Source organism: Nelumbo nucifera, chromosome 6 (assembly GCF_055504915.1).
Source record: "Nelumbo nucifera cultivar China Antique chromosome 6, China Antique-T2T, whole genome shotgun sequence".
In the NCBI taxonomy this organism is placed as follows: Eukaryota; Viridiplantae; Streptophyta; class Magnoliopsida; order Proteales; family Nelumbonaceae; genus Nelumbo; species Nelumbo nucifera.
In genome coordinates this window covers 22000051-22022895 of record NC_142654.1, presented here as the reverse complement: position 1 = coordinate 22022895, position 22845 = coordinate 22000051, and the positions used below count along the sequence as shown (strand labels likewise).

Here is a 22845-nt window from a genome sequence, read left to right as displayed (position 1 = left end):
CAATTGATTTAATAATATTCATATTATTAAATAATTATATATTTTTACAAAGTTCATCACGAAATTATGTACAAACAACATAAATTATGATTTTCTAGATTATTCAATGTAAATGTCATTCAAATAATAAATATCTAACATTAAAAATGAAATATTATTTAAATGTTTCAATAACTAAATATCTTAAATAACAAAAATGTTAAAATTAATATTTCAAATCAATTAATAATATATTTTAAATAGTTAATGAATAAATTTAAATTAGAATAAATAAATTAACATTTTAAATATTTAGTTCTAAATATTTTAAATAAAAAAATATTTAACATAACTAGATTTTAAATAGTTAAAATAAAAAACTATGTATTAATAATACTATAATTTTATGGATTATTAAATCCAACAGGTAATTAATATTTTAAAGTTTAGATAATGATATTATTTCAATAAATAGATAATACTGTAAATAAGTAATTTCATTTATACCAATTAATAATTCTAGAAAATAAATTTTAAAAAATTATTATTTATTAATAATAATTTTAGAAATTTAATCTTTATTTATTATATATTTATCTATACTAAAATTAATATTTATTATATTTAAACTACTGTTGTGTAGCTTTTTAAATTTAATTTATTGTGTGTTTTCGCTTTAAATTTTTAACAGTTATTAGAGATTAAAGTATTGTTCACAAATTGATTCATTTCAATTGTAGGTTGTTTGTCTCCCCATTTTGCAACAGTCAAAATCATAAAAGTTGGAATAAGCTGAAATTTTTTCACCATAAAAGTTGCAACAGTCAAATAGCTTGTATACTGCAACTCCCCATAAAATTTTCTAGGTGATATCCACTATAATTTTTCCCCACCTGCCCAAATAACTTGAATTTGTTCCAAATAACCTATAATTATTTTCAATTACTAAATAAGCTTATAATTTGCCAAATAACCTGTTTATATTCATTCATCCAAATTGAAACGAAATACAAAAATCAAAACATCAAGTACAAATAAAATTTAAAAGTCTATTCTCCATTCAAAATATAAATTCCATCCATTCATTCATTTTAAAGAGTTTACGTTTAAAAGATTTCATTTAAGAAAACTTCTTCTACTTCTTCCCAAATCCAACGAAGATGACTTCCCAAAGTAGTTGAACTATTTCTGTGCATAGGGAGTTGCAACAGTCAAAATCATAAAAGTTTAATATTTCTGTAGTCAACCATTCCTGCGACAGCTTTTATGATGAAGCCGATTACAGTGTGAAGAAATTAGGAGGGGTTGGAGCCAGTTTATTTACAGAAAATTTGTCCAATTCTATGGTTTTAAGTACAGCCAGTACTCAGTTCAAGAAATTTTGTTTGAAAAAACAGTCGAATAGGTCTTGTGCGTTCTAAGATAAACTATTTCTCACCTGTGTTCTTCCCACTTGCTTCTTTCTAAGCTTGCAGCATAGATAGTTTTCTTTTCTTTTTCTGATAGATATAGAAAGATTACAGATAGATAACCAGGCGCAGAAGACGTCGATCGACAAGGGATCAGATAAACATTAATTATCTCTATCTAGCTAAGTACGTAATTTGGTAAAGATTGGGTCATATATAATTGGACTCCGATTGGATGAGGTCAAATCCCATCCAATTCGATCGATTACCAAACGAATGCAAGTTTTAACATCCAGATCAGATATAACCGGGTCGGGTATAGTGCATTTTTGGAGAACGCTCACAGCTAGTTAATGACCCACCTGAGTCGCCACCTCATGATTCATGTATTGTAAAATAATAACAAACACAACCAAGTGTCTAACCTTTTAAACGTAGAGATAGATTACAGCTAGTTAAAAATTGCATCTTTATTTACGTCTCTCAAAATCTTTGATCACGTCACCAGTAGTTTAATAGATTTGGACTCCCAGGCTAAGCACTATATATAAGGATGGTTCGGTTCGGGTCTTAAGTTTCAGTCTGTGAATTGAAGCATCGCTGCTTACTCCCTCCTAACAATTCAGTGAGTAAGGATTGATATTTTCGTTTGCTATTTCGAGCAATTTTTTTTTTTTTTTTTGTATGTATTATGTTTCTGTCCTTTATATGTTTAACTCTTTTGATAAATATGTTCATTATCAACCTCGTTTAGTTTTTATTTATTAGATCCAAGGCTGTACGTGGACCAAGAATAGAATATTTTAAGAGATTTGGTCTTCATATTTAAATTTGCGAATAATGAAATATGTTTTGTAAAAATTAATTTTACCATACAGTTTAAACAAGGATCTTTACGTTTGTTGAAGTAAACTTAGATCAAATAATAATTTTGTTTATTTATTTGTTTACTCAGGCTGGTGTTTTGATCGAGCAAATATGGGCAACCAGAAAGTGATAATTCTTCTTGTTATTTGTCTTCTGCTACCCATTTTCATGGGTGTTTTTGCTGTTAATGAGGAGGATCAGAAGGTTCCCACTTCTTCTTTATTTCGTGGTTATGTTTGTCTTACTTTCTTGTGTAAAGTTGTACTCATTTTGTTGGATTTGTATTGAATTTATTGGCCAATAATTTTCATCATACGGAAAATTTCAGGATTTCTACATTGTTTACTTGGGAGATCTTCCGAGTAATAAAAATTCTCTGGCTGATATGCATTTGGAATATCTTGCAAGTGCAATTGAGAGGTTCTCTCTCTCTCTCTCTCTCTCTCTCTCTCTTGCTTATAATTAGTATAACTATATATTCATTTCATACAAAATTACACCTTAATTATTCTGGTGTATATATATGAAACAGTGAAGATGGTGCTAGGAGCTCAATCGTGCATAGCTATACGAAAAGCTTCAATGCATTTGCTGCCAAGCTTTCTGATGCTGAAGCAGAACGGCTGTCAAGTATGTAACAAGGAAAAAGCAACAAGCCAATTAACTTACTTTTACTGTGAATAACGTAACATAAATGAAACTCGATTATTCTGAAATTTGATTCATTTTGATCTGTATAATATAGACATGGATGGTGTGGTCTCAGTATTCAAAAATCGATACCATAAGCTGAAGACAACGAGATCATGGGACTATCTTGGGTTTACTCAAACAGTACCAAGAAGTTTGAGCATGGAGAGTGACTTGGTTGTGGGCATGCTGGATTCAGGTAACTCAATTGATATGTATTCATTAAGTACTGGGTCAGTTATCAGAATCTTAATTGCTATGTATATATATATTCAGCAATTAGAGATCGATGTAGCAGAATAATTAACATATATTAATTATATTAGATGTTATCTTGGTTTGAAATGTAAATATTGATGGATCAATTCATTGTTCAATTTCAGGGATCTATCCGGACTCCCCCAGTTTCAGTGACAAAGGATTTGGTCCTCCACCACAAAAATTCAAGGGTAGCTGTGGCCCCTTTTCAAATTTCTCCTGCAACAAGTAAGTCATATATATATATATATCCAAGCTCCCCTTTTAATTAATAGCTTACTTATTCTCTGCAACTGCAAGTGTGTTTGTTGTAATTAATGATGGATGGATATGATTTATATTAATTGTTGGTCGGTTACGTTGTAAATGAATTAATTTGATGCAGTAAAATAGTTGGAGCAAGGTATTTCAACCTGAGTGGTCCTATCAGCGATTCAGATATCTTATCTCCCATTGACTCGGAAGGCCATGGCACACACACATCCTCAACTGTGGCAGGAAATGTAGTAAAGGGAGCAAGCCTGTATGGGATTGGTAAGGGGACAGCGCGTGGAGCTGTACCATCTGCTAGGATTTCAGTGTACAAAGTGTGCTGGGCGGTTGGCTGTGCGGACATGGATATTCTTGCTGCCTTCGACGCTGCCATCCATGATGGCGTTGATATCATCTCTTTGTCTGTTGGTGGTTTCGCTGGTTCATACATTTCTGATTCTATAGCCATTGGTTCCTTCCATTCCATGAAGAATGGGATCCTCACCTCAGCAGCAGCTGGAAACTCTGGACCTTCAGCTGCTAGTGTAAGTAATTATGCTCCATGGATTCTCACCGTAGCTGCAAGCACTACTGATCGAGGCTTCAGGAACAAACTTGTTCTGGGGAATGGCAAGTCTTTATATGTAAGTCGTTTAATTCCATCCATCTCCCTTTGTTCATTATCAGCTGCAGCATTCATCAGCTATATGTCTTTGTTTACTTAATTTCATTAATAATTGTTTTCTCTCTACAATTAATGCATGTGTCATGTGCTTAGGGAGTTGCAATTGACACACTGTCTCCAAACAAAAGTTTCTATCCTCTTATAAAGGGTGCTGATGCTGTGCTTAATACATCTGAATACGCGGATTATGCAAGGCAAGGCAAGGCAACTAACTCCATCTTAACCCATGCATTAATTATATTACGTACTCCGACTCCTTTCTTTTGTTAATTACATGCAGATCTAAAACTTTCATTAATTACCATTACCTAGCTGCTAGCTTGCTCTGAATTCTGATTGGACAAATCTTAATTTTTTTGGTTTAATTCTTCATATATATATATATATTCCAATCCAACAACTTCAATGGCATTCACAACAATTAATTAATGCTTGTGTCTTGACTACAGTAACTGTTACGATCGGGCAATGGACCCCGAGAAGGTGAAAGGAAAGCTTGTATACTGCGAAGATTTTGTTGGTTCAGCCGATTACAGTGTGCAGAAAATGGGAGGGGTTGGAACCATACTAGAATCAGATAATGCCATTTTTGATGCTGCCTTCATTTTCATGCCACCATCGACCATGGTAAACCATAATCAAGGGAAAATAATAATGGACTACATAAATTCCACAAGGTACGTAAATTCATGAAACCAAGCTCTATATAATACATTGATACTGTGTGTACTACTGTTTTCCCTTTCTTGCTCTGTTCAATTAACAGAACAACAGTGCTGACTTGTGTCATTAATTTCAATCTTCTGTTAATTGGGTGCAATTGTTCTAGTTCCCCCAAAGCCGTGATATTCAAAACCCAGGCCTTCAAAGTTGCTGCTCCATCTGTGGCTTCCTTTTCATCTAGAGGACCTAATCCTGTATCAAACAAAGTTCTAAAGGTAAAAGAAATGGGGCGTACATCAGATCTCCTTTATTGTAGAAAACTCATCATTCACCATCATCATGCAAGAAATTTATTTCTAGCTTTTGCCATTAACAATGACATCATTCTCTTGCTAGATATTGTGTGTGGCAATTAAATGGGTCACTTCACTTATTATTTCTTTGATGAATGATGTATCGATATTCCTTCTGATCTCATATTTTCTCAATTCAAATTAAACAGCCTGATATTGCTGCTCCGGGTACCAACATCTTGGCTGCCTACACCGGAATCGTGTCAATTTCCGGCTGGCCAGACGATGATCGGTTTTCCAATTTCATAACGATGTCTGGTACATCCATGGCCACGCCACATATAAGTGGGGTGGCTGCCTATGTCAAATCAATGCACCCAACTTGGTCACCGGCAGCCATCAAATCAGCCATCATGACAACTGGTAAAACACTCTTACGCCTTCTTTCTCTCTCGCTGATCATCTTCAACGTAACTGTATTCTTCTAATGCAATTAAATATGCATGTTTTGTATTAATCAGCTACGCCAATGAGTTCTACTGTCAACCCAGAGGCCGAATTTGCGTATGGTGCTGGTCAGGTGAACCCACTGAAGGCAGTCTCACCTGGGTTGGTCTATGACATGGATGAAATGCAATACATTGAGTTCTTATGCACAGAAGGTTACAGCGGAACAGCCCTAGGCATGATAATTGGCTCAAACCCTCTCGACTGCTCTTCACCTCCATCATCAGAAGCTGGACAAGATGCCCTCAACTACCCCACCATGCAGCTAACTGTGGATGGAGCCACTGAGCCGGTAACTGGTGTGTTCCGAAGGACTGTCACTAATGTTGGGTTGGCAGACTCCATATACACTGCCACCATAAATGCAGCACCTGGTGTGGAGATCACAGTCGAGCCCATGACTCTATCATTTTCTAGCATCGGTGAGACGCAGAGCTTCATTGTGTCGGTCAAGGCGAAACCCAAGAATGATGAGAGCATTCTTTCAGGGAGTTCGTTAGTGTGGAGTGACTCTGTCCACACTGTTAGAAGCCCAATTGTCATTTACTATCCTTAGCTTTCTCCCTTTGTTTTTAGTTTTGTAAAGGTGAATAGGGGTCTTTTCTTTTTAGTTAGGTGGTTGATGGCTGGGTTCATTGGATTTTTCTTTTTTCATTGAATTTTATACACATATATAAAGGAGATTGAAATTAAAGTATATGTTAAGTTTAAAATAAAAGGATTATTTATCATTTTTTTAATTCTTTTTTGTTATTGTGATTACAAACATGTTTTGATGGAGATTAACAAAATATGTCTAGTACAATGTATAGAGGTGGTTGTTCTCTCTGATAAAAGCTTTTAGATGAGATAGTCCATTATATATGTGAGGCTTGCACTTGAACCCATTTAATCCAATTCATCCATTGTAGAGATACTCTAGACTGGAAATCAGATCAATTGATGTTCCAAACCATTCGTTCTATTTACAATGGCCAAAAAATTGCAAAAGTGGATGGGAACAAATCTATTCACAAAGATCATCATCATCATCAAGAAGAGTAGGTTAATCTTTGTCGTCCAATTTATACTACTTGCGCCATTTGTTCCTCAAGTCCGAAAATCGGAAAGGCTCAACGATTACTGATTCTAAATTTAACAAAAGTTGACCGAACTGGATTTATGATTGATCCTATTGGCTAGAGCCGTAGCCATATAAACTATAGAAGTTCTAAGGGCCTGGATCTGCTCACAGCAAAAATTGTTTGTTTACCAATTTTCTTCTCTCCTGAGCCTTACATGTAGTAGAGATTTCTTTGACTTTTAATTCATTTTATTTTATTTTTTGTTAATGCTGTGTCTTTGGTTTGAAATAAAAGGTGCGGAAAGGAAGGGAAAAGTAAAAAAAACCTTTACAAAAGGCTTCAAACCAAACACAACCTAACTGAAAGGTAAAGCTTTGGGCCTGGTTGAATGAATATATAGGCTGAGCTAAGGAATCTTCTATTTTTGCCCGTCATGGGGCAAATTAGGTTTTCACCAAAAAAACCCACAGATGGGCCTTAGATTACTACGTGGGTCCATGCCAATTATATGTCACCTTCTCTCTTCCATCCCCAAGGGTCCTAAACTCTATACACCATTAACTATTCTCTCCCGATAAAAGTCGTATATAATTCGAAATATATTATGGGTAAATTTTTTAAACTATCCTTATCGTTTAGCTAATTAACTAAGTATATCCTTATTGTTTAAAAATTGATTAATGCTATTTTTACGATTTTTGACAATTGATTAATACTTCCCTTAATGTTCTGTCATAAACTATTCAAATGTACATCATGTGACTGTTATAATTTTAAAAAATACTCAATTTACCCTTGTTATAACTTCGGCACCTGCACCTACATCAATGTTTTGTTTCATGTCCTCCCGTGACTCTCCCTCCCCTTCTTCCTCCTAGGACACCTTCTCCATGCTATCTTTACAACCTACATTAACTTTCCCCGTTTTTTCCTAAACCCTACCTCTAGTCTCTCTCTCGTTCTCTCTCCTATTTTTCTCTTTCTTCTCTTCTTTCACAGTTTTCATCCCCCTATCACTGACTTCAGTCGGCCCTGTTCAGTTTCTTCAAGGTCGCAACACCGAATAGAACTGGTGACAAACCTTGTTCTACTCTCCCATCTTTCTCTCTCTCTTGCGAACCTCTGAGCTATGGGTGGTGGGTGGTTGTAACAGAGTGAGCACACACCTCGAAGCTTTCCATTGTCCCTCTAACTCTAAGCAGTGAAGCCGCCTCATGAGATGCTGACCAGATATCATCAGCATTTGAGCTCATAGGACGAGGAAGCCTACTCGCCAACTCAGGGAAATGAGCCTTGTTGACCGCCCTCTAAGCTTTAACGCTGCAACGCCATAGGTGGTGGCTGCCATCTCTGGCGTTTCGAAGCTGCCCAACCAAATTGTCATGTTCTTCCCCCGTTCACATATCTCCAACACCCTTGGTTCAATTCACCGAAGCCTTGATTAGAATTCAATTCTCCAACACCCTTGGTTGGAGTTCAGTACGTACAGGTCGAGAGAGGGCGGTGGAATAGGGGAGAGCGGAGGTAGGGAGGTTTACTATCGCTGGCGACGATAGGGAGAGATATGGATTGTGCACCAGGTCGAGAGAGAGAGATATGGGAGCTATCGCCGCTGCGTGTAATCCCAACACCGATTGTGCACCAGGTTGGGTAGTTAGGAGTGTGATTCTTTTTCATTTTGCATTTTTTTTTTTTTTGTTTCTGATTAGAATGGGAGCATATAAATAGTGTAAATTCATTTAATTGGGGTGTTGATGTTCTTATTCTCGAGTAATTCCTAATATCTCTCTCATCCTGTCACTGTACAGGTGGTGCTTCCGCTGAACACATGGATTCTCATCTCCAATTTCAAGGTGGCCTACAATCTCCTCTGCCGACCGGACGGTACATTCAACCGCCACCAGACGGAGTTCCTCGATCGGAAAGTCACTGCCAACACAACCCCGTCGATGGAGTGTTCTCTTTCGGTGTCATAGTGGACCGTGCAACTAGCCTCTTCAGCCGGATATACCGGCCAGCCCCGGCCAATGAAGCTCAAACACAGCCAGGTATCATGGAGCTCGAGCGGCCTTGAGTACAGAGGTCGTCCCATCATAATTTTCTTCCACGGAGGTAGCTTCGCACACTCGTCGATCAACAGTGCCATCTACGACACACTTGGCCGCCGGCTTGTGGGATTTTCCGAGAGAGATTTCAGTATAGAGATAAGCCTCGCAATCTGTGAAAAGTGTCAAAAATTTTATTTTGAAAATTTAAAAAAGGAAGATGGGCAAAATAGTCTTTTTATAAGGAAGTAGTTTAAGAAATTTACCCATATATTATATATTAATATATATTCCCACCATTGGGCCTAAACACAAAACCTAGGCCCTAGACCAGAAAAATTAGAGCAGAATAGAGATTAGGGCTGTTCAATGCCCAACCCGACCAAACCGACCAACCCGGACTGACCCAACCTGAGTCGGCCGGGTTTTCATCAGTACCGGTCGGTTTCGGGTTGGGCAAATATATAAACCGATATATCGGGTTAGTTTTCTTGTGTGAAAACCGAAACCAACCCGACCCGAACCGAACTAGTCTTCTATTAGTTCGGTAGTTCCTAGTTTGAGTAGTTTCCTACTTAGCTATAACTAGTCTTTTACTAGAACTAGAAGGCCCATTAGGCAATTACAATTAGCATAGGCAATCTATCCTAGTTTCTAACTTTCTATAATCTTTTACACCAAATAGGCAATCCATTAGGCAATTACAAATTAGAATTCAATTAGGTGTCCTTTTGTACAGGAGCAAAACCGAAATCGACCCAAACCGACCCAACCCGACTCAAACAGACCAGGTCGGTTTGGCCTATTAGTGGGTCGGTTTCGGTTTCCACCTCAGGTAACCCGACCAGGTCGGGTTGGTTGGGAAAACCCCAATAAACCGACCCAACCTGACCCGTGAACACCCCTAATAGAGATGGTGCATCTACATGTATTTTAGCCCTGCATTATGTTTTTTTTTAATTTTTAATTTTTTTAATTTCATGTCATTTTTGAAACTACCAATTAGAAACTCTATTTTCCAAAAGAAAATCTTCTTAAAATCTCTATCTCCTCCTCTCTATCTAATATCCTAAAATTTCTCTTAAACAACCTCTCCCACTATCCCCAACTTTTTCCTAAGTTATTTTTAATTTAGTGGAGAGTTTCTCTCCTAATTATGAGTGTTTATGAGTGGATTCGGTTCGGTCGTAGGCTGTTTGGCCAACCAAATTGACCTGGTCAGGTTGAGGAGTTGGTTAACTAAAACCGACTAACCATTTATGAAAATCGTCCCACTTAGGTTGTATCGATTTAGGTTGAGTTTTCGGTTTGGTCAGTCGGTTCAAAAGATTTAAACTTAAAAATTAAATTTAAATGTTAAAAATTATAGTGCAATTATTAAAAAATTAAATTTATGATATAAAACATTTTAGACTAAGAAATATGGAAAATTTCCCACTTTTCTATATTAAAAATATAAAATATATATATATATATATATCAATGGTCACGTCATTCAATTTTGGTCAGTTTATAAATGGCCAAAGTGAAACTGATCCAACTTGGTCGAGTTAGGACTAAAATACTAGAAAACTGACCAATTCGGGTCGAGCTGATTGGGTTGGTTGGTTTCATCAATTTGATGAATAAATCTAATTGAAATTAATTATTGTTATTTTTGTATTATAAAAAATTTATTAAAAGTAGTATATAAAATATGAATAGTTATTAATTATTTAAAAAATTGAAAATGTAAAATAATTGCGTACTCTTATGTGTTTCTATTAGGGCCATTTACTAGAACACACCTTATAGTTTTACATATTTACTTAAACCTACCTTATAGTTTTCATTTTATTAAAATATCCCATATAATTTACAACTTATTTACTTAATCAACCATTCATTAAGGAGTGTTTGTTTTGCCATTAGGCCCATAATTTTTTATTCCAAAAATACCCTTAACACTTTTTTGTACAAAAAACAAAATTGACAAAATATAGCCAATAAAGTGGTAGTGGGCAAAAATGGTATTTTTATTTTCATTTTCTTTTGATTAAATTTATTTAAATGAACATTAGTGTCAACATTGCTATCTTCCACTGTCATCTAATGGAAGATTGATTAAATCCATTGCAAATTATAAGTGGTGTTTTAGTAAAATATAAATTATATGATAGATTTTAGTAAATCCATAAAACTATATGGGGTGTTTTAGTAAATGACAATTTTTATTATTTATCTTTCACTTAACAAATCCTGTGCATTGTACAGGTCTCCGCTAGTATATATGTTAAAACAAGGAAGCATATAAACTTTCTCCTTTTTTTAAATTTTTTAATTTTTTTAATCCATGTCATTTCTGAAACTACCCATTAGAAACTCTACTTTCCCCAAAAAATCTTCTTAAAATCTCTCTTTTTCTCCCTCTCTCTATCCAATATCCTAAAATTTCTCCTAAACAATCTCTCCCACTATCCCCAACTTTCTCCTAAGTTATCTCTAATTTAGTAGAGAGTTTCTCTCACAAATTATCTGTAATTCTTTTTTTATCTTCTCCCCCACTTTTTATCTACATATGTCTAAAGAAAGTTTGAATTAAAAAATTTAAGAATTATTTAAATATTCTAACAGAATGATATAATATCATTAAAATATTTATTAAAAAGACAAAAACTAATTATAATTGATTTACTAATATTCATATTATTAAATAATTATATATTTTTAGAAAGTTCATCACGAAATTATGTACGAACAACATAAATTATGATTTTCTGGATTATTCAATCTAAATGTTATTCAAATAATAAAAATCTAACATTAAAAATGAAATGTTATTTAAATGTTTCAATAACTAAATATCTTAAATAAAAAAATATTAAAATTAATATTTTAAATCAATTAATAATATATTTTAAATAGTTACTGAATAACTTTCAATTTTAATAAATAGATTAAGATTTTAAATATTTTGTTAAATAACAAAATATTTAACATAACTAGATTTTAAATAGTTAAAATAAAAAAACTATGTATTAATACTACTATAATTTTATGGATTATTAAATTCAACAAGTAATTAATATTTTAAAATTTAAATAATGATATTATTTCAATAAATAAATATAGTGTAAATAACTAATTTCAATTATACCAATTAATAATTTTAGAAAATAAATTTAAAAAAATTACCGTTTATTAATAATAATTTTAAAATTTTAATATTTATTTATTATATATTTATCTATACTAAATTAATATTTGTTGTATTTAAATAATTATTTATTGTTTTTTTGATAAATATATTTCCAATAATTATGTATAAATCTATTTTTGTTTTGTTATTTAATAGAAAATTTTCAATAATTATTGGAGTTTAAACAATTATTATGTAACTTTTTAAATTTAATTTATTGTGTATTTTTGCTATAAATTTTTAATAATTATTAGAGATTAAACTATTGTTCACAGGTTGGTTCATTTCAATTGTAGGTTGTTTGGCCAACTAAATCAACCTAGTCAGGTTGGGGGATTGGTTACTCAAGTTATACTGGTTTGGGTCAACTTTCGGTTTGGTCGGTCGGGTCAAATGATTTAAACTTAAAAATTAAGTTTAAATTTAGAAAAATATAATGGCATTATTAAAAATGGCCAAAGTGAAACTAATCCAACCTAGTCGTGTTGGGAAATTGTTGAGCCATAGGTGACTAGAAATACTAGAAATCGGGTTGGTCAATTTCATTAGTTTGATTTAGAATGGCAATGGGGTGGGGCGGGGACGAGGAGCCTCTTTCCATCCCCGTCCCCGCAAAAATCACTGTCCACGTCCCTGTCCCCATCTCTGCTAACAGGGACAAAGTTATCCCCATCCCTATCTCCCCGGGGATCCCCACTTACTACGATTCTTTATAATGTTATTTTACTTAAAAAGTAAAAAGAAAAAAATTAAAATTTAGAATCCGATTAGAAAAGATTCAAACATATTCATCCATATTTTTAAAAATATTTACATATTGATATATGTGTACATATATACATATATAAACTATGCATAGATACATATGTTAGCGGGGATCGGGGCCCACATGGGGTAGGGAGTGCTCTCCCTGTCCCTACACCATCCCTGCCAACGGGTATGAAAGTTTCCCCATCTTCCTCCTTGCGGGGCGGGGCGGGGCGGGGGGGGGGGGGGGGAATCATTGCCATCCTTTCCCCATTTGGGGTAGATCCCCACAAGGATCAAGGAAATGGGGAAAATAGCCATCCCTAAGTTTGATAAACAACCCTATCTAAAATTAATTAATGTTTTGTAGTGTAAAAAAGTTATTAAAAGTAGTATATAAAATATAATTATTATACAAAATAATTGTTTATAGGGATGTCAATGGGTCAAGTTAAATGGTAAACCCGACGTGACCCGACCCTTTAGGGTCAAGTATATTTGGTTTAGGGTCGGGTTAGAGTTTTGATTCTTTGACCCGAGTTGGGTTGGGTTGGGTTTGGGTTTTGGTTGACCCGCCCCCGTTGGGTCATACCTTGCATATATATCAAGTATTATCGCAATTCTTTTTGACTTCTAACGTTATAGGCTTAAAGTTTATAGTTTATTTATATGTTGATTTGATTTTCTTCTTTTTTAAATGGATAAAATAACACCTTAGGATCTATAAAACAATTTCCTTATTTAAACTAAAGTATTTAGGGTCTTCAAAATGTGTTAAAAAAATACATTTTAAAACTATACAAGTTAAGTTGGGTCGGAACTGGGTTAAACCCTATAGGGTCGGGTCAAGTTTGGGAATCATGTATTTTTAAGTTAGGTCTGGTCAGGTTCAGGTTGGAGTGCTGGAGGGACGGGTTAGGATTGAGGCAAACCCATGCCGTACCCGAGCCTAGATTTCCTACTCACTCTCTACTCGTCGTGAATTGCAGCCACACATCTCTCGATTCATAATAGAAATGTGTTGCTCCAATTCACAATGGGTAGAGAATGGGTAGCAAAAGTGAGTAGGAAATCCCAAGTGTGTCATACCCAACCCGTTGACATCCCTATGTATACTCTTACATGTTTTATATTGTTTATCTTTAACTTAACAAATCACATGCATCGCACGGGTCTCCGCTAGTTTTCCATAAAACTAGACAGCCTAACCAATCTTTCATTACAAATTAAGAACTTTTCCTCAACTTTCTATTTTCTCTTATTTTCTAGATGATAGCAAATAAGAGAGAAATAGAAAGTTGAGGAAAATTTCTTAGTCTATTCATCATTACAAGTTAAGAACTTTCCCTCTTTCTATTCTCTATTTCTATAAAACCAAACATAGCCTAAACAAAATGCTAAGTGAATTGATTATGAAGGGAACTTTGTCAACAAACATAAAAATGATAAAAGTACCAAAAAGTTTTTAACTAGTCACATAACCCACTATTTAATTTAGGGCAAATATCTTAAATTACCCCTATTGTTTAGTTAATTGACAAACTGTACCCTTAATGTTTATATATTGTCTTAAAGTATTATAGTTGACATAGTCCTTAAGTGCTAACCAATAACAAAATGTTTAATTTACCCTCCACTATTTCTCAAATTTTCAAAATAAAACGATAAAAAATTTGAAGAACTGTAATGAAGCCGTTCTTGAGGATATTTTGGATCTCCTAGGATCTTTGTTCGATGTCAAAGCCCAGAGCGATTTCACCTCTACGATGCTCACCAGGATTCAAGAGCGTGGTTTCCCGCCCCATTCATTCTATCCTCTCGCACAAGAATGATTTGCGTAGCTGTGTGCAGCATGCCGTGTTGGTATTGGTGATCGGAGTCGAGCTATTGTGTGGCAAGTGAGGGAGATGATACTTTGAGTTGCATCTTCTCCTGGCCCATTGTTTATCACATCATCAACAATCACTTAAAAAGGTTTTGGTATGTGAGAAGTTGGATGATTTCCATGGCGTGCTTCACAATTCGGACAGCCATAAGTTAGATTGGTGGTTCCTAGGTAGAATGAACATCAAGTCAGTGCTTCTTTGCTCCCCAAAGACACGAACACACTCCTTCAATTCTTCTCTCAGACCGAAACCCGTTCTCCCCATGTCCTAATGTTATTTTGAATGATCCTTATTTCATGGTTTCTGGTTTTTACGGACCATACCTTTGGTTATTGACTATGTTGCTTTGTAGATTTGAATTTTTTACAGACCATATCTTTGGTTATTGGCTAAGTAGTGGCCAAAGAGAATATTAGCAAAATGCTGCCTTGTAAAGCTGGAAAGAGGAGTAATCATGTAAATTAATGGATGAAGAAAGAAGGAATTTTTGGATGCAGATAAATGTAATAAGACCATTATTTGTTGAACTTGTTAAGTTTTGAATTGTAAGTTTGGTTAAGAATTCAAAGGGTCAAGACTTCATCGCTAATTCGGTTGTGGTTTAAAAATTTTGTCAGATTTTTTATAGGTTGAAAATGTTTCGATTCGGAATTGGGGAATACCAAGGTTTTTAAAATTGGACTGGACAAGGAAGTGATCTGGGTTCGGTTTCCAGGTTGAACAGTACGACTGTCTGGTCTGAATGAACAGCCCACTCTAACAGAAAAAGTTAAAAAAAAAAAAATTCCCAGATCGAATAGTTTGATGGTCCAACCATCCAAGTCAACAGTTTACCGACCAAATCAATAGTTTTTGGCCGGAAAAGCGATTTGGGGTTAAACAGAACCAGTCAACTCCCGTTTTTTTCAGTCTAACCATCTGGTCCAGTTTTGTAAACATTGGGGAATACATTGTTTGGGATTTTCAGGAATAACAGGAAATAATTTGTAGAGCACAGAGCAGTTGCAGTGAACTGAAGTTATGGAGTGTGGTACTACTTTTATTGGAATTCAAGAAGATTGAAGGCATCGGGTAGCAAAGAGAAGATGGGCGGTAATATAGGGGTTTGGGTTTGTCAGCAAAGAGCAGACGAGCCATGAGATACAGTAGCGGCATTACCCATTGTTTTCGTTCCCTTTAGGTTGGGTTTGGGGGGCAAGACGAGCCATGAGATATATAGAAGAGATTACCTAGCTTGCAGGAGAGGGATGAAAGGTAATAAATTTTATATGTCACGTATATATGGATACATTAACGGACGCAACAAGAGTAGAATTACTCAATTGTTAGAAACAATAATCTTTTATTAACGACGTGCTCACGTTGTTTCCTCAATTTCTTTGGTGCCGTGGCCAAAGTCATCTCCAATGAATTGATTGATCAAAGCTCTCATGCTGTCATACCTTTCGGCATCATAGATTTATCCCATTGTTAATTATTGCATTGAAGTTCAATGGGCTTTGACTATGATGCCGTATAAACTTATGATGTGGTTATTTATCAAATTCGAGGGGTTGAATGATCAAAAAGCCCATTTTGGTACCCGCCCAAGTTCAATATATGAAATTCTACATTTTTCCTCTAGAGAGGGGACGTTACATCATCACTTGGATGCTTGATGTTGAGCAAATTCTGTGCCAAAGAAATCCATATCAGGGGACTAGCTGTTGATCATCCAATCAATTATTTTAACATCAAGAAAAGCCTTTGATTGGAAACTTGGCAATTATCTTACCTTCCGCCACAAGATTAATTGATGTTAATTAGTAACTCTATGAATCCATCTTTTAATTTAATTTGAGGAAGATAAGCTAAGCTATTATTGTTCAAAGTCTTAAAGCTCCTTTTGTTTGAGCAAAAGGGGTGGAAATTCTTTCCTTGGTCATATAGTTTTGTCACTTTTTATGGCACAAACTCTGGGATAGGCCTCTTTATCCGACGTCTGTTTTCTTCTCTGAGAGAGTACTAATACACCCTTTGGACAAATCAAATGGTGTATCATCAGTATCAACCCCAATCTTTGTGATCACTAGCTAGGGTGGTAGACAGTAGAACCATATACAGATCCCGGATGGGTGGTCGCCGGCCGGTCGGTTCATTATTATGTATTTTAATCTCTGTTTTCATTATTTTTCAAAAACTATGTATTTCGTCATTTGGAAAGATAGGTATGCCAAATCAAATTGATCATGAAATCATAATAATTATAAAATAGTAAACCATAAAGACGAAGAAAGAGATAATAAAAATTAAATGGTAATGGTAATGCATATGTTTATTAGGTATTTTTTACATAAAAAAAAAAGCCAATAAAGGAAGAGGAATGAAAAAGCAAAGTAGAGCTACCGGTGCAACACAACAGCCACCGGGCCCAAGGTAATTATTTGTTAAGATTTCAGGATGCATGATTAAGCAAAAGTATACAAAGTAACACACATCACATCAACAACAAGTGAAACAATCAAGTTATAGAGAAGACCGGAAAATGAATTCTCTAACGACCGTCGTTAAGGCCGGAGACTTCATGGGCTCCATGAGTTCCACTCCATGATAACCTCCCTCCTGAAACCAACTCACCACGGTGACACCCTCTTCTTCTAGCATCTTCACAAACTCCATCTGTTGGCTGATCAGCAGGTCTCCACTGCAACCCGTCACCAAGCATCGCCCAAGCAATCCAATCTGATGGGTAAGGCTGCCGGTCGTCATGGGGTTGGAATAAACATGATCACGATCAGATCCGACCGGCAACGACAATTCCCACATCACATCCGTCACTGACAACGGCAAGAATGGATTATTGGCCAAATTCGATTCTGATTCCGTCCTCTGTGACCCACCAAAGAAAGGCTGATGCAAAATTAGCCCAGTGATCTTGAGGGGCTCAAGATCATGCGCCATCGCTTGCGCACGTAATCCTGCATGGTAGGCAATATTACCTCCTGCGCTGCTGCCCATGAGGAAACACTGCGAACAATCACCCAACTCTCTCAACCACTCCTCTTGCTCACTTTTCTCGTTCAATAACTCTAGCTGGTTCTTGATAAAGTGCAACACTTCAACGGCATCTTCGTAGGCCGCAGGGAGGCGGTGCTCCGGAGCCAAACGGTATTCAACCGAGATAACCAAGGCAGGCAGTTCGGCAGCCAAATTTGAGCAGAAGTCGTGAAATATATTCCAGGCTGCAGCGCCGATGATGAAGCCACCTCCATGGTAGTAAACTATAAGAGGGAGCTTGCCGGAGGAAGAGGAGAAGGATGGAGGTAATCGACGAGGCCGGTATATGCGGAGCCAAGTTTTATTGGTAGTATTGAGGGGGATGTCTTTGGTGAGGACTGCAGAATCGGATTGGTGGTCAGCTGCTGCAGAGACGGTGGGGAAGGAGATGAGTCTGGTGAGGCTACCGTCGGAGTTGGGGACGATCTGGAGAAAGTCATAAGGGCTGACGTTGGGGACTGTAAATAGAGGTTGATCTGCCATTAGTTTCTGGTTATGGGAGCAGAAATGAGATCACAGAATTGAGACTTTTGTAGTAGGTGTTTGATGACAAATTGATTACGGAACAATAATGACCAAGAACAGGAAGAAGTTGGCCATATATATACGCAAATGTTTATTAGGTGGATGTCTTACTTTCAATCACATGGCTAACCGTCTAAAGGAAATGTTAAATATTGGCAAGCGACTTAATAAATATAAGTAGCTCGGTGACTAGTGATCGAGGAAAGAAAAAAGATTAGTTAAGTTGATAAAATAGCTGAACCATTAAAATAGCGGAGGGGCGCAGGGGCTGGAATGGAATTGCAATATAGCTATTTGTTACATTAAACAACACAATGGTTTTTTTAATAAGAATTGTAATTATAGGTACCTAAGTCTGTGAAATTCATATGAAGAATTAAAAAAAAATAATCATGTGATTGTTTTTTAAATGTTAAAGCATTTCATATAAAATAATATGGTCATACAAGGATATGATAGTTCTAAGTTTTCTACTTCATATTTGTACTTTGTTTTACATCAAGTAATTCCCGGTTGATTCGAATAATAGGATCATTCGGCCTGAGAATCGTCTAGGAAATCGGTTCTATTTTATCCCAAATCCGATCCTTGGCCAAAAATTGTTGAATTAGTCAATGATCCATTGACCCGGGCGGTTGATCCATTCAACGGTTTTTTGCCATTTTTTATTTTTTAATTTTTATTGTCAGAACGGGCCATCCATTCGAAGCAAAAGGTCAAACCGTCAACCTAAAAACTGGTGGTCAGAACAATTCCATTTTCGGGCTATTTTTTGTAGATGTTAATAATTAGACGAAATAACTTTGTGGTCATAATCATGGGAAGGGTGAACATTTCAAGGGATTCCAAAACATTGAAAGATAAATCCAAAGTGACCTTAAACATAGAAAAAATTGGCAGGTAAATCCACCAAACTGGAAAAACCAAGGAAAGAAAATCAGAAAATCGAGTCCAAAGTTCTGCTTTAAGACGGAGCTAAACATACATTCAATCAAAGAAAAACCAAACACAAAAAAGGGAAGAAAAAGACCCTAGACCGTTTTGGAAATAAAATGGTGATAAACCCTAGACCATTTTGGAGGATCTTGAAGAAGAAGACCAAACACACAAACACACACAAAAAAAAAACAGAAAATGAAAATAGAGGAACATACCGCACATGCTTGAATAAAGCCAACATTAGAAGAAACCTTTGAATAGTGAAAATCCAAAAGCACAAAAAACCATGGTTTTCGAACCACCGTTGACCCAGATGAACGGAAATTTTAGCCCAGGAACCGTCCAAGCAACCGGTTCCGCTTAACCCCAATCCCGGTCCCTAGCCAAAAACCGTTGAATCGATTAACGATCGAATAAAGTCAACATTAGAAGAAACCTTTGAATAGTGAAAATCAAAAAGCACAAAAAACATGGTTTTCGAACCACCGTTGACCCAAATGGACGGACATTTTAGCCCAGGAACCGTCTAGGCAACCGGTTCCGTTTAACCCCAATCCCGATCCCTGGCAATAAACCGTTGAATCAATCAACGACCCATTGACCTGGGTGGTCGAAATGTCGACCCATTGACTCCTTCAATGGTTTTGACCATTTTTTTAATTTTTTTTAATTGGGAACCGTCTAGGCAATCTGTTCCATTTTATCCCAATCCCGGACCCTAGCCAAAAACCATTGAATTGGTTAACGACCCATTGACCCGGGCAGCCGAACCATCGACACGTTTAATGGTTTTTGGCTGATTTTTTTTTTTAATTTTTGTTGTCAGAACGGGCCGTCCGTTTGAATCGGACTATCGAACCATCGACCTAAAAACTAGTGGATAGAATGGTTCTATTTTTGGATTGTTATGAGTCACTTTTGAATGACATAACACGTATGATACTACTTAATGGACCTCACACACTCAATTTTTTGCCTATAACTTTTGTTGTTAGAACGTGTCATCTGTTCTAACTGGATGGTCGAACTGCCATTTTTTTATTTTTTTAATTAGGAACTGTCTAGGCAAAAATTGTTGAATTGGTCAACGACCCATTGACCTGAGCGGTCGAACCGTCGACCCGTTGACCTGTTCAATGATTTTTGGCCTTTTTTTTTAATTTTTGTTGTTTGAATGGGCTGTCCGTTTGAACCAGACGGTCGAACCGTTGACCAAAAAACTGATGGCCATAACGGTTCCGTTTTCAGGTCATATGAGTAACACACTCGAATGACATAACACATATAATATTGCTTAATGGACCTCACACATGTATGATACTGCTTAACAGGCCGTCCCTTTGAACTAGACGGCCGAACTATTGACCCCAAAAATCGGTGGTCAAAACGGTTTCATAATTTTTGTTGTCAAAACGAGCCATTCGTTCAAACCGAACAATCGAACCGTTGACTTTAAACCGGTGGCATATATATATATATATTAAATTCTTTTATATATATTAAATTGTTGATTGAGAATTTTCATATATATATATATATATATATATATATTAAAGGGTTGCCATTTAACGAAAGGGGAGACCACCCCTATCCCTTTAATAGATATACTAGTGGAGTGGCCCTGTCTCGCAGGGGATGGAATGGAACCGTCAACCTGTTGACCCGGTCCTTGGCAAAAAACCATTGAATCGATCAACGATCCATTGACCTAAGTGGTTGAACCGTTGACCCATTGACCTGTTCAATGGTTTTTGGCCATTGTTTTTTTTTTTATTTTTTTTAATTAGGAAACATCCAGGCAACTGGTTCTGTTTTATCCTAATCTTAGTCCCTGGCCAAAAATCGTTGAATCAGTCAACGACCCATTGACCCAGGCTGTTGAACCGTTGACCTGTTTAATGGTTTTTGGTCATTTTTTATTTTTTTTTAATTCTTATTGTCAAAATGGGCCATCCGTTCGAATTGAACAATCGAATGGGTCGTTGACTGATTCAACGATTTTTGGGCAGGAACTGAGATTAGGATAAAACGGAACCGGTTGCCTGTATGTTTCCCAATTAAAAAAAATAAAAAATGGCCAAAACCATTAAACGGGTTAATGGTTCAACCGCTCAAATCAATGAATCATTGACCGATCCAACAGTTTTTGTCAAGAACCGGATCAACAGGTCAACGATTCCATTCCGTCTGTACAAAATAGGGCTCCTCCACTAATATATCTATTAAAGAGATAGGGGTGGTCTCCCCTTTCGTCAAATGGCAGCCCTTAATATATATATATATATATATATATAAGATGCTATATATATATATATATAAGGCTAATCATCTAATGCCCAATCTCCGGAAATGCCCTAAAGAAATTGGAAGAAAAGAAAAATTTAAGGAAATGCTTTGTCGGTGGGAATTGAAAATCAAGGATAAACATAAACAAATAGTGGAAGATACATGTGGTGGCAAGGTATTTTAGAGATTGAAAATGGTCCATTTTTTATAAAGGGTGACACACCCCAGATCATTAGCCACTTAAAGGGATGTTTGGTTTGGAGGAATCAATTTGTTGCTTCCAAGGTTGAAATAATGTATCGCATGAACCGAGTTTTTAAATCGTGTGAAAAATCCCATTTATAAAAGTCAATTCCTCAAAAATTAATAGAGGAATCAATTATTCTGATTCCTGGGTTTGGAGTGAAGAGTTATGAATTATGAATCAAAGGGTATTTTTTATTTGATATTTGACATGGCGGTAGGGTGCAACTTAAGGCAGGTTCCTTACATGGCAGCAGTGACGTGTCTTTGCGAATACTGTACAAAACAATAATATATATTACCACAGTTTCATTTTTTTTATTAATTTCATGTGAGAAATCGCTTTATCAGCATTATTTCCGCCAAACACAATTTCTTGAAAAAAAAACAAATGATTTTTCAAATTCCTCAAAATTATCATTCGTTTGTTAAGACGATATTGATAAATCCATTCCTCCAATTAAACACCCACTAAAATAAGTAAATAGATATCGTAAAGGACAAATGGTGTCTCTGCCAATAAATGGCTGATTGGTGAATTGTCCAAGTGTCCAGGGTTGGGGAGAGGGTTTATGGGGTTTGGGAGATGGCTACCTCATTGTCAGTTGCTTGTAGTAAGGACTTGGGATGAAATCTCACCTGTATTAGGAATGGGGGTTAAGGATTTGGGGGATGGGATTTGAGTTGTCAGTGGGTCAGTTCTGTCCGATTGCCCAAACCAAACTGACCAATTATGTCAGTGGGTTGGTTCCAATTCTTGTCTGTCCCGAATTGGTTTAGACCAAAACTGATTGGGCAAATTTTTTAAATTACTCTTGTGGTTTAACTAATTAACTAATTCTACCCTTAATTATTATTTACATATTGTTCTAAAATATTCCTGCACTATTTCTGACAATTGACATTATTGATAAATACTAATGATTTGGGAATTCATCAAACTCTGCTCTCACAATGACTTTCCCGAGAGACTCTTTTGCAAACCCAATGATGCATTCATGGCTTCACCCAAGCTGGAAAGTTTAGATTGAGTTTGTATCTTCTTTACGATGTCCGACAGGCATTTTGCTACACTTGTTGCTTAGATTTCCACTAGTTTCTAAGCCAAAATAATTGAATGAACCCATTGTCAGTTGAGTTTGGTAACTAGTAAGATAGAGGATGCGAGTTCTAATGCAGCGCAATCTAGGCACTCCTATCTGATGGACATTTAGCTTCTAATTGGCGACGGATGGTATCTGAGAAAAGGGAGGTGAAGGATTCCCGGTGAGCTCGCCCGGTGGGAATACTCCG

At 36.1% G+C, this 22845-nt stretch overlaps 2 protein-coding genes across 2 annotated transcripts; one reads left to right on the top strand and one right to left on the bottom strand.

Moving 5' to 3' along the window:
- Positions 1-2344: 2344 nt before the first annotated feature.
- On the top strand, positions 2345-6163 carry LOC104591156 (subtilisin-like protease SBT4.14). The gene is made up of 11 exons (XM_088890680.1): positions 2345-2459; positions 2584-2675; positions 2788-2885; positions 3001-3144; positions 3329-3431; positions 3589-4099; positions 4234-4334; positions 4590-4817; positions 4970-5078; positions 5306-5519; positions 5618-6163. The coding sequence occupies exons 1-11, from the start codon at positions 2367-2369 to the stop codon at positions 6157-6159; spliced, it is 2235 nt and encodes a 744-aa protein (XP_088746806.1). The 5' UTR covers positions 2345-2366; the 3' UTR covers positions 6160-6163.
- Positions 6164-16802: 10639 nt separating this feature from the next.
- Positions 16803-18143, bottom strand: LOC104608359 (3-O-acetylpapaveroxine carboxylesterase CXE2). Its single transcript, XM_010274320.3, has one exon. The coding sequence runs from the start codon at positions 18040-18042 to the stop codon at positions 17029-17031; it is 1014 nt and encodes a 337-aa protein (XP_010272622.1). The 5' UTR covers positions 18043-18143; the 3' UTR covers positions 16803-17028.
- Between the last annotated feature and the right edge of the window lie 4702 nt (positions 18144-22845).